This window comes from Myotis yumanensis, unplaced genomic scaffold (genome assembly GCF_028538775.1).
Source record: "Myotis yumanensis isolate MYYU_CA2020_CCGP unplaced genomic scaffold, mMyoYum1.0.hap1 SCAF_1, whole genome shotgun sequence".
Classification (NCBI taxonomy): Eukaryota; Metazoa; Chordata; class Mammalia; order Chiroptera; family Vespertilionidae; genus Myotis; species Myotis yumanensis.
The window spans coordinates 46,861,990-46,874,505 of record NW_027223752.1 but is presented as its reverse complement, the minus strand read 5'-3'; the positions used below and the strand labels follow the sequence as shown (position 1 = coordinate 46,874,505).

Genomic DNA, 12,516 nt, shown 5'->3' with positions numbered 1-12,516 from the left:
CCGGACGCCCGCAGCCCGCGCGCCTCTGCCCAGCGCCGCGCCCGGCTGGTGCCGGGACCCCTCTCCCCACCAGCTCCCCGCAGCGCCCTTTGGGGCTCGCGGTGCCTCTGGTCAGTTCGCGGGCGCCTGGACCCGGACGCGCGTAACACCGCACCCAGGACGCCCCCGGGCGGCGCGGAGGAGAAGGCGGCGGCCCTCTTCGCGCGCGGAGGGCGCGGTGGGCGCGGGTCGGCGGAGCCTCCAGCACCGCCCGGATGCTGCAGCCGAGGGGCCTCTGCGGCAGCTGCGGGCGACCCGGGCCGAGCCTGCCCTCGGTGCGCGCGGGGCGCCGGAAGGGGGCTCTGGCTTTCGATCCCTCCCTCTTTCCCTCTGGGTCCCGGAGCGCTCCAGCGTCCAGACCCTCCTCCTCCCAGTCCCAGGTGCCAGCCGGGAGAGGAGGACAGGTCTCTGCTCCCGGCACCCCGCCATGGGCAATACCTCCAATGACTCCCGGCCCGAGGACTGCGAGACTCGACAGTGGCTCCCCTCGGGCGAGAGCCCGGCCATCAGCTCCGTGATGTTCACGGCCGGGGTGCTGGGGAACCTCATCGCGCTGGCGCTGCTGGCGCGCCGCTGGCGGGGAGACGCGGGGCGCAGTGCCTGCCGCGGGAACTTCATCTCCTTGTTCCACGTGCTGGTGACCGAGCTGGTGCTCACCGACCTGCTGGGCACCTGCTTCATCAGCCCCGTGGTGCTGGCTTCGTACGCGCGGAACCAGACCCTGATAGCCTTGGCGCCCGAGGGCCGCGCGTGCAACTACTTCGGCTTCTCCATGACCTTCTTCAGCCTGGCCACGATGCTCATGCTCTTCGCCATGGCCCTGGAGCGCTACCTGGCCATCGGGCACCCCTACTTCTACCAGCGCCACATCAAGCGCCGCCGCGGCGTGGCCGTGCTGCCCGCCATCTACGCCGTCTCCCTGCTCTTCTGCTCTCTGCCCCTGCTGAACTACGGGCAGTACGTCCAGTACTGCCCCGGGACCTGGTGCTTCATCCGGCACGGGCGCACGGTGTACCTGCAGCTGTACGCCACGCTGCTGCTGCTCCTCATCCTCGCGGTGCTCGCCTGCAACTTCAGCGTCATGCTCAACCTCATCCGCATGCACCGCCGGGGCCGGAGAGGCCGCTGCGGACCCACCCTGGGCAGCGGCCGGGGCCCTGCCACCCGCAGGAGAGGGGAAAGGGTGTCCGTGGCGGAGGAGACGGACCATCTCATTCTCCTCGCGATTATGACCATCACCTTCGCCGTCTGCTCCTTGCCTTTCACGGTAAGTCACTCACTCCGTTTCCACAGCCCAGCTCTGCGCAGCCTTCTCATGCTCTCCCTCTCACTCCCACTTTTCCACCGCCACGCACACTTTTGTAACGTTGCAAAAATGTGCCCTGATTTGTAAAGGTCTGTAAACTTCCCCTGTCGCTTCTCACCTTTACCCCACTTCCACCCCTCCCTAATCCTGGTGCAAGGGCCTCCCTAGTCCAGGGTTTCTCAGATGGTAATACAGTCCCACTCACTAAGCTGGCCACACTCCTCATCCTTGAATCAAAGGCCCCTTACAGTGTCCCTCTCCAGCCACTGCTAGCCTGGCTTGGCCCCGTCCGCCTCTGAATGATGGCAATTGCATCTGACTTTCCTGCGCGGCAGTGTGCCGCCTCGTGCCCGGATCCGCACACTGGTGCTAGTTCTCTATACTTTGCCTGCTGTTTCTCCCTGGGCAACAGTACCCAACCCATAGCATTCCAGCCGCCATTGAGAATGGTCCCGGGTGAGAAGGGTCCCTGTTGCAGAGCTTCAGAGCAGTCATTATTTGTTCGAAGAGTTCAACAACATCCCCCACCCCCCACCCCCAGTGCACAGGTTTCTCAATTTACATATCGGTAGCATAACTCTTTGTGGCCATGAAAATTCACAATACGTCTGAGATGGTAGAGGAAAAGCTAGTTGCTAAGGAGCCCCTTGCTAAGCGTTGGAATCCCTCCAGAGGGGGCATTTGCACTCTCTTACAAAACATCTTCTTGACGTCACGCTCAGAAATACACTCAGGTGCTCTTCAGGTTATAATTGCGCAGCGGGCACAGCGCCACCGCAGGAATGCCTGGTCCATCTCAGGGATGGGAGAGGTAGGTGTGTCCAGCACTTGCCATGACCCGGCGGGCCAGAGCCTGTCTGGAGAACTGAAAGAAAGGAGCCTAGGTACCGGGTGGGTGCTATCCTGGTCTGGGCAACCTCAGCAGTTCCTTCCTTGATGCTGTAAGTTTGAGCCTCCAAGGCAGCGGTTCTCAACCTGTGGGGCGCAACCCCTTTGGGCATTGAACGACCCTTTCACAGGGGTCGCCTAAATACATCCTGCATATCAGACATTTACATTATGATTCATAACAGTAGCAACATTGCAGTTATGAAGTAGCAACGAAAATAATTTTATGGTTGGGGGTCACCACAACATGAGGAACTGTATTAAAGGGTCGTGGCATTAGGAAGGTTGAGAACCACTGCTCCAAGGTGTACAGAGCCTAGGATGTGTCTGAGCGCGGGCTGGCCTCTTACACAGGAATGGAAACTGGAAGTTCAGGCAGCTCCACTTCCTAATCTTCAGAAGAACAAAACTGACCCTGCAGGGAGTACATAGTTGTCAGTGACTCCCACCTGCCACCATCTTGGAGGAAAAAAGAGTCAGGCCGTGCCTGCCGTTAGCTGGTCTGAACTGTAGAAGCTGAAGAAGTAACTTTATCCTACTTCCCACCGTCATGACTGTTTTTTATTATCTTCATACGCTCATCTTCAGGGGTGGGAAAGGACACAGGGTTCTAAAAGCCCGGATATGACCCTTCCCTGCCCCAAATTAACTCCCTGTCCCAGCTACATTCTCTTCTCCCTGGTCCTCACCGTCCTCACTGCTACCCCATCCTTTGTCAGGGCAGAAGCTGGTCAGTAAGGTACACTTTGAAGGGAGTGAGGTGGAGTATGTGAAATGTACCCAGTTATCAAATGAAGCAGGACCGTGGGAGTCTGCAGTTCCCATCCCACCGACAGCAGGGAAGTCTGTGCCACAGAAATGCGATGATGTAGAAACCAACGTGGCTTCTATGGGTTTGTTATGTTTTACTCATAAAACCTATAGATTATGTTAGGAGCTAAATCAGCTTTTTAGGGTTGGGAATAGGATGCAGAATAAATATCGATGAAAGAAAGCATTTCAAGTTCCATTTTTTAAAAATATATTTTATTGATTTTTTACAGAGAGGAAGGGAGAGGGATAGAGAGTTAGAAACATCAATGAGAGAGAAACATCCATCTACCGCCTCCTGCACGCCTCCCACTGGGGATGTGCCAGCAACCAAGGTACATGCCCTTGACCGGAATCGAACCCGGGACCCCTTAGTCCGCAGGCCGATGCTCTAGCCACTGAGCCAAACCGGTTAGGGCTCAAGTTCCATTAAACAACTTAGAATTCAACTTGGGAGACCTAAGTCAGCTCGGAATTGGGGAATGCCTGTCTTGGATAGGTGGGCCTTAGGATATCTGTTCTTGGAATTTTATTTATTATTCGTGAGTATGTATATAAAAATATTCCTGACCCTCAGCTACTTCAGTAGCCTGGGAATGGGCTCAGAGGGAATCATAAATATGTGAAAGGATGGTTCTTTCCTTTCCTAAGCCCAGTAGAGGAAGAGAGCAGGAGGAAAGGGTCTCCCCTCTGAGCAGGACTGACCTACTGCATAAACTGCATTTTTCAAAACAAAGGCAGTGATTTTCAATAGTTCCCCTGTTTTTAAGTAAATTTGCCTTTTATCATGAGGACTCCATCATCGTCACATGTTGCTTTCCAAATATATGTAATTTTATATATTTGAATATATATGAATATATATATGTGTCGTCGTCCCCCCCCCCCCCCCCCCCCGCCGCCTTCATTTAATATTAAGCCAGGGGCTCATCCAGAGTTGCTACATGGAAGGGGCTTGGAGCTAAAAGTCTGTTTAGAAGGAATGGGGAGTAGGAGTTTGCTTTGCAGCTGTGTTTTTATTAGGATTGCCTGTTTATGGCATGGGAGGAACTAGATGAAGATGATTTTGTCAGTAGATTCTTGGTACTTATTAGTTCCTTCATTTACACAGCACTTTAACCCTTATGAAATGTTACGCTACCCCAATTTATTTCTTGGGGGGCTTATCTGATAATTCACAACTCATGGCTACAGTTTGGTGCATACATTCTGTTGTTTCAAAATGCTCATCATGTGCCCCTCGGGACACTTTTCCCCCGTATCCTTTTAGTTTGTTGGCCCACACTGAGACTGTGGTCAGAAATGGCCTCCACCAGTCTCCCACCTGAGGCAGGAATTATTTCCACACATCCTCCCTGGGGACACTGTTAGACAAGGCAAAGGCTTGTGGTTACCTCTGGATATTCTCGATTTCCTCTCCCAGAGCACATGCGCTCGTGAGCCACATGCACAATTTAAAACTTTCTAGTAGCCACACAACAAAAAATAAAAAGAAACAGATATTCATTTTAATCAATATATTTTCTTTAACTCATTTTATACCAAGTATTATCAATTTAAAATGTAATCAAGGTAAAATAATTATTAGTGAGCTATTCCCACTAATTTGCTTCCTTGCATCCCAGAAAATACTGGCAATTTACCCTCTCTTTGCCTGTTCCTACCAGAGCAGCTTTCTATGTCCCTTATAAGTGGCCCCGGGGGAGAATTCACAGCTGTGTGCCCACTGGACACCTGCTTATGTGAGCACTTTAGGAGTAGGGGCAGGAGAGTGGGGATTTAGGAAACCTGTAACTACTGATGTCATGGTCCCAAGGTGTAGGCAGGTCAGAATTACTGCTTCCTCCAAGGCTCTCAGTCTAGGACTTCCAAAGTTTGGGAAGTACAACTATCAAAATGTAAAATACCCAGAGCCCCGTGATGAAGTCAAGCTCGACCTCAAAAATCATTATTATCAACAGCAAAATGGTTAACATTTTTAAGCACTAAAAATGTTACATACACTAACCCATTGTCTTCATAACAACCTGTAAAATAGGTAGTATTATTCCCATTTCCTACCCACAGCTGGTGAGTGTTGGAGCCAGGATCCAAAGCCAGGCAGTTTAAGCACAGAGCTTATGCTTTAACCACAATACTATCAGCGAGAAATTGCTCATTTCAGGGGTACCATATGAGAAAAGTTAATCCAAAATTTCAAAGAGAAATTGTGAAGATGTTATAAATATCAGGACTACTTTTCCTCTTAATTCCAACTCATTAGCTTTAAAAGTAAAATGGCAAAGACCCTTTTCTCCATGTCTGATCACAGGGCGTGAGCTGGGCCAGGTGTGCGTGGTTCCTTTTTTATTCTCCACAGACCTTCGAATTAAAAGGCTGAGACTGAGGTGTAAGGAGATTGGATAATGTAAATGCTGCTCTAAATAGGAAACACTCAGATTACCTCTCAGGTAAAGTCTTCCATTGGCACCATAAAACATTTCTTAACTGATAAAAAAAAAAGGCACATGTTGTTTAGGAAATGACATTATTTTGGTTGTTCAGTATGAAATCCTTAATGGGACCAACAACATATTCCAAAACCAAACTGTTTATGTACTAAATGGATATTGTATAAATTAATAAATTCCTCATGTTAATCAGCTGTTGTCATCATTTCAGAGACAAATAGAAACTTTCTTCATGAAATGGAACAGAATGCAGGAAATATATCAGACTCCATTCTTGCCTCACATACTGTTTGTGTCTTCATTCCCAACTACACCAAGCCACTCTCACTACTTTACTAATACCTGGCGTAGCTTCTGTCATTTTAAACTGTTTTCCACATGCCATTAGGATAAAGTGCTTATGCATTTTATTCAGTTCTAAAATTTCAAGAGTGAACCATCAACTCTTTCTAAAAGTGTCTTCATCTTTAGAAATTCTTTAGGGCTATAATTTCCAGGTAATACTGATTTGTGGAAATCTGATCTTTGTAATATAGAACAAATTTCAAGTAAACAATACTGGAGTTTGGAGTTTCCTGTTCATTCCTGGTACTCTTTGTGACATGAATGGGGGTTATGAAACTGATCAGTTACATACATGGAAAGTATCACAATTCTAGTAGGAATGAAAGAGCAATCCAGAAATCTCTCTGCGCAACCCCAATGAATTTTGCTTGGTGATATTTTAAGTTAATATCCATGTAACTTAATACTTGTGCATCATTAATGATGTGTTTGGGGATTGTTGAAATAGTTTTAATACACATTACTTTCTGAGAGAAGAAAGTTTTCCTATATGAGTGTTTTTACTCGGTGTCTTTTCCTTTGCACGTTGATATTATGAAATGGTGGTTGTGAATAAAAGCACAATTACACTGAGTTTTTAAAATGTAGACAGCAAGAACCGTAGTCCTTTTTCCAAAAGGGAAGTCGTGTGTTATGTCTCCACCCTTGGTTGAGTTAATCATCACTGTTTCATATTATTAAGATCTCAACTGAAAGAAAAACAGCTTTTAGGGATGGTATATTTCTTTTTTTGACATTTCAAGAGCCCATCACAGTATTAAGTTAAAGGGGGGGTGGGGGGAGTAGAAATGGTACGTGATTGCTCTATGAAGACACAGTGTTTCAGGAAAACAATCAACGAGTCTCTTTCCACCTAAAGGCCCAGTTAACTTGCAACCTGGTCTGCTTAGTTTCCCTGGCTTCTCCTGGCTTCTATTTTGAAATTTCTGATCACCATTCCCCATCCTCATTTTGACTAAAATTTTTAAGTGTCTCAAATTATATCAAGGTGTACCAGGATTCATTTTTCTCAAACTATTCCGCTCCCTGAAATTGCACCCACTCTAACAGAAAACCAGACTTAAGACTTCTGCAGTTGCCTATGTGTGACGGGCCAGGCCGAGGGAAAGTGCATTTGGGAAAGGCTGACACTACCTGTACACCTGCACTCCATGGTCAGGGCACAGGTCACTTGGAAATCACTTGCAAAACCTTATGTTTATCTGAGTTCTGGGTGGATGGTTCATAGTGTCCAACATTTTCTCGCAGGGTTTAAAGTCACCACCCTGGAATACACAGGCCCAGGGCTCCCAACCTTAGCATTAACTCTCCTTTGTGTCTGGTGCTGGGATCACCTGGAGCACAAGGCAGGGGACACTGGAGCCACATCCATGCCCCTGTCTTTCCTTCTGAAGGGAAATGGGCTCCTGTTCCCTCTACCACAAAGCACCTATGATTTGGGGGAGGGGTTTCTTTAAAATATCAAATACCTGAAAAATAACCTCCCCGTGAATTTTTTTTTAAAGAGTGAATTATGCAAAGCCTAAAGCCAGGACACTAATGTCTTCACAAGGCAGATAAATACATAACCATCTCTGCCTGCAATTTAGTTGTAGAAAGTGGGGGAAAGAAAAGCACCCAAAGAAAGCCATGTAGCTACTTAGATACAGCCATGGTTCTTAACAGTGACACCCGTACACCTCTGTACCACCTTTCAAAAAGAGGTGTCCGACAAACCCACAATTCAGTCAGTCCCTGGGAGATGTTATATGAGTCCCTACATCACAGACTGGCAACAGAGTAATGGCTAAAAGAAAAATTTGGGGCCCACTGCTTGAACATGACTTCAGGGCTTCCTCACTTACCTGGAGTGTGATTCGGGACAAAGTAAGGAATCTTCTCCAGTGGTTCTCAACCTTCCTAATGCCACAACCCTTTAATACAGTTCCTCATGTTGTGGTGACCCCCAACCATAACATTATTTTCGTTGCTACTTCATAACTGTAATTTCGCTACTGTTATGAATCGTAATATAAATATCTGATATGCAGGATGTATTTTCATAGTTCGCGACCCACAGGTTGAGAACCGCTGTAAGCCTTGGTTTCCTCCTTACTAAAAGGGAGTAATAATGTTTTGCAGGTCCATGTAAGGACTAAATAGAATAAGACTTAGCATCATGCCTGGCACGGGTAGGTATTCAGTACATATTAGCTGCTATATCCATAGGATTCCAAAGGAAAATTAGATTGTGTGTTGAAGATCAGGAATTCAGGAAGCTTCAAGTCATTTGTTTGATTGGCCAGCCAAGTGGGGTCTTCTGTTTTTATTTCCGGTGTTAGGTAAGGTTCTAAAGCAGGGTTCTCAACCTTGGCTGCACATTAGAATCCCGTGGGGGAGAGGGGACTAACACCAGGATAGATACTCACATTACAGCCCAGTTTTAATTGATCAGAGTCTCTGAAGGAGGGAGCAAGCCATCAGAATGTTTTTAACACTCCTTGGCTAATTTCAGCCAGATAAAGTTCCCATTTGCTCTAAAATTCTGAACCCACTATGTGGTTGTATTGATGGTAGGAAAGGAGCTCAAACAAACAGTATCCAGTCAGTGCCAAGATGAAGTTTTCCACGGGAGGATGCAAGGATCCTATAAAAGATGAAACAAACAAACAAAACCCACTTATTTTCTCTGTGCAGCTTTGTAGGCATCATAGTCCTAATAAAGCCTAGTAGAGAGACCTATCCTAAGGAATTAAAATTCTCTTGACTCATTTACATTAGCACTTGGTATTTTTCTTATAGCAAATTTATTAGCAGTATGTGCAAAAATATGTATAAATTCTACCAGCCTCTGAAGCAAAATAGCACTGAAAGGTGATAATTGACTTCTATGCAATGTGTCAGCCTTTAATTAAAACGTAGGATTGGCTGGAGGGGAAGGGGAATGGGGAATTATTGTTGAATGGGTAGTTTCAGTTTGGGAAGATGAAAAGAGTTGTAGAAATGGATGGTGGTGATGGTTGCTGTTCTGTTCTTTTATGCGATTGACAGTCAAGTGTGGCCACAAGAGAAGACAAGAGAACAAAGTTGATTGTACTCCCAGGTCCTAGAAACAGGAAGGACTGAACAACACCAAGGACCACATGGGAAAGTATTAGTGCAAGTCAGGAGGCAGGAGCAGGAGCTGGGGGAGCCTGGGCACGGCCTTCCTTGGAGTTCCCGAGGGAAAGGCGAGGCAGGGCGGGGTGGCCAGTGTAGGGCTGGCTATTGGAATCATTTCAGCAGGCTCTAGGCTGCAGGACTGGCCCCGAGTTGGCTGGTACTGGGCCCTGGCAAGATTAAGGCAGAGAAATATTGTCTCTAGAGATATAAGGCCAGACAGAGGGGCTCTGGATTGGTTAGTTGCCTATCGAAGGATTGCTCCCAGGTGAGCCCTTGGCTATCTCTAAGAATTGACCATCCCTGAAGGGGCAGTCTCTCCCCAGCCAGAAGGCTTTGTAGGATGTCAAAACATCATAATGTACAGAAAATGAAAAATATAATACCGTTGCACAACAATGTGAATGCACTTAATGGCACTGAATTGTACACTCGAAAATGGGTGAAAATGGTAAATTTCGTTACGTACATTTTATAATGATAATAATAATAAACCGGGATCCACAAGATCAAAAATGGTGAACTCTAGACAAAAGACAAGAACCAAATTTTTTAAAAATGCAGAGGTCGGAGAAGACATCTTACATCAAGAACTTTAAGGGCTGCTAAAGTACTAGTATCTCTCTTTTCCAAGAATAAAACAAGAAATTGTCTCCTGCAGAATATTGACCAGCTCCTGAAAAGCGAATTATAAGCATTTTTAACAATTTGCATAGTGGATGAAATCGAAACAAATAGTACAGAATTGCTTCATAGTCTAAAAACATTTCTCACTTCTCACTGCTCTGTCATACTCCAAGGAGACCAGGAACAGAAAACCTGACTCATCTTCACGCATGAAGCCGTGACACTAGAATGCCAGGCCCTCCTCACACTGCCCATCCGCTAGCCAGTGCAGTGTTACCAAAGTCTTTGACAAAACTAGTTTATAAACTCAGACTTTTCTGCTACTGAGTGCTCGTGTGTGTGTATGTGTGTGTGTGTGTGTGTGTGTATGCGTGCGCGCGAGCATGAGCGTGCGCGCGCCCATGGGTATGGTGATTAGTATATCTTAATCTACCAGATTTATATACACTGTTATCCTGAATTTCTAAACTCCAAAATCACTCCTTAAAGACACCATATAAGTCCTGTATATTTCTCATCCAAAATAATTCAGCTGCCAAGAAAATCATTGCCTCATTGCATATCCCCACCTAACTTTCTCTTCTCTCTATAATCAGGGAATCCACCATGAGTCTTCTTTTTGCTTACTCATCTGCCAAGTCTTTTCTCCATTCCCTATGCCAAGATTCTCTGGCATAAACACCTGTGGCTGCCAAACCTTCCTGCTATTGTCCTAACATAAGCAACTCGAACAGGACCACTCTTCCCCCTCCCTGCAGTTTGCTTTGTATATCCATTCGTCAGATGCCTACAGCGTGAGCAGGAGAGAAGGAAATAAAACATTCCTTCCTCTGGTGAAGGAGAGTGGAAGAAAGAAGGAATAACTTTCTAACTCGTGGGCTCCCGTTGGCAAGAAAGTCCCTGGAACATTATGAAGTGGTTTTAAACGACTGGGTGTGATTTACATCTGTTTTCCTCTTTTCTGTACGCTGTGTGGGAGCGTTTGATCTTTATCGTGCACGTACAGTTCCGTTCCTTTGAATCTGACCAAAAAGTTGTGTTGCTCCCTAAACATCTAAGACATCCAATGAGAGCTGTGTCCCAGCATGAAAACATTGGCCCACATGTAAAGATGGGTCAGCCTCTCGGTGTTTACGACGTTGCTCTGAAGACCTTTGCTGTAACATCGGCGACCTGGATGGAGCACATGGTGAGCAAAGCACCGGTGCCAAGGGAGCTGGCACTTGTGTCTTGACTCCACCACCAAACAGCCCTGGGTACTTGGGCGAGTCGCCGAACTTCTCTGCACCTCGGGGTCCTCATTGGTGAAATGGAGAGAATAGCTAAAACTGTGGGGCACTTATTAAGTGAGCACTGTTTTACACAGCTTATACGTATTACTTCCTATCCTCTTCCCAGTTAAGCAGTGGGTATTGTTGCTATTACCACATATTCTATACAGATGTCACTGAGGCACAAAGAGGTTAGAATTTTACTTCTGGTCCCAAAGCTCTATATGGAGCCCGGGTTCAAACCAGGCAGCCCAGTGGCCAGAATCCATGCTCTGTTGTGTTTCCTCTCGCACTGAATTGTGATCATCAAATCAGATTATCTGGAAGTGAATGTAACATGTTGATATTAATTTTCCTGAAGTTCACTTCCTCATCCTCCAAAAGGAGACAGTACTTCTGTTTCAGGGTTTTTGAAAGGCATAAACCTACGGAAGAAGAGTGAGAATTTGCTATCCACCTTTCACCACCACCACACACACACACAACAGGTTTTGTTTTAAGTCTGAAGAAATTGCATAATGTCTAAGCCTGTCCACTGCAATCATGTAAGACTAACATCATTTTCCCCTTTTGCTTCATACAGATTTTTGCATATATGAATGAAATCTCTTCCCGAAAAGAAAAGTGGGACCTCCAAGCACTTAGATTTTTATCAGCCAATCCGATCATCAACCCTTGGGTCTTTGCCATCCTGAGGCCCCCTGTTCTGAGACTAATGCGTTCGGTCCTCTGTTGTCGGGCTTCATTAAGAACACAAGATGCAACGGAAACTTCCTGTTCTACACGGTCAAATGCCAGTAAACACACTGACCTTTGTGGACAATAGCTAAGAAGTGCTTAGTTAGCCAGCATCTGGAAGATCATTCTGAAATGGTTCCTTGGAGAAATGAGAAAAGTAGTTTGTAAACAAAATGAAGCTACCCTAATAAGACAGAGGAAATCAACATTTCAGCAGTGGTTTAGGCTGCAGAGGAGCTGACAAGCATTTCCTGGAAGGTGTCAGGAGGAGCTATGGAAATCCACCCTCCGTGAGCATGTTAGTTACATGGCCTTCAGAGGAACAACCAACTGCATTAAAGATCGGTCGCCTTTTGATTGAAGCTTTCCTGTTGAATGAGAAAGCAGGTGGTTTGTAATCTGTTTAAAACCAGAGTTACTGTGTGTTTTCCATTTTACTCTTCTGTGTTACTACTGTTATGAACATACAGTGCACAGTCAGACCAGGTAAAACTTCATATGTGTTCTCTAGGAAGTGGATATGTGGGAGCAACCAAGCCTCCCGTTCTGTGATTGCTTAACAAACACTTTCTTTCGGACAATGTTTTTGTGAATCATAGACACTTTGTAGTCTAATGTGTGTGTGTGTTGGGGGAGGTGCGGGGGGAGGGAGGGCGCTTTCTCCTCACTGTGGTATTACTAGTAGAAGAGTAGACTCAGTTGGTTAAGGTCAGTTTTTTCACTGGTCCTCCAGAAGCTGTGTGTCAAAGTATCAGATTATTTATTTTATAATGTCCAATAGTAATTAAGAAAGCGTTAAGAATTTTCCAAGAAATAATAGACTAGTGAGAGAGTTGATTCTGATTAATACTCTTCATTCTATTTCCAGGGGAGAGTATATGTCGCTATGTCTGAAGCCACGTAT

The 12,516-nt window shown here is 46.1% G+C and overlaps 1 protein-coding gene across 1 annotated transcript; it reads left to right on the top strand.

Annotated features, from left to right (window-relative positions):
* Positions 1-265: 265 nt before the first annotated feature.
* PTGER2 (prostaglandin E receptor 2) lies at positions 266-12,239 on the top strand. The gene is made up of 2 exons (XM_070419654.1): positions 266-1,306; positions 11,458-12,239. The coding sequence occupies exons 1-2, from the start codon at positions 467-469 to the stop codon at positions 11,698-11,700; spliced, it is 1,083 nt and encodes a 360-aa protein (XP_070275755.1). The 5' UTR covers positions 266-466; the 3' UTR covers positions 11,701-12,239.
* The last annotated feature ends 277 nt before the right edge of the window (positions 12,240-12,516 follow it).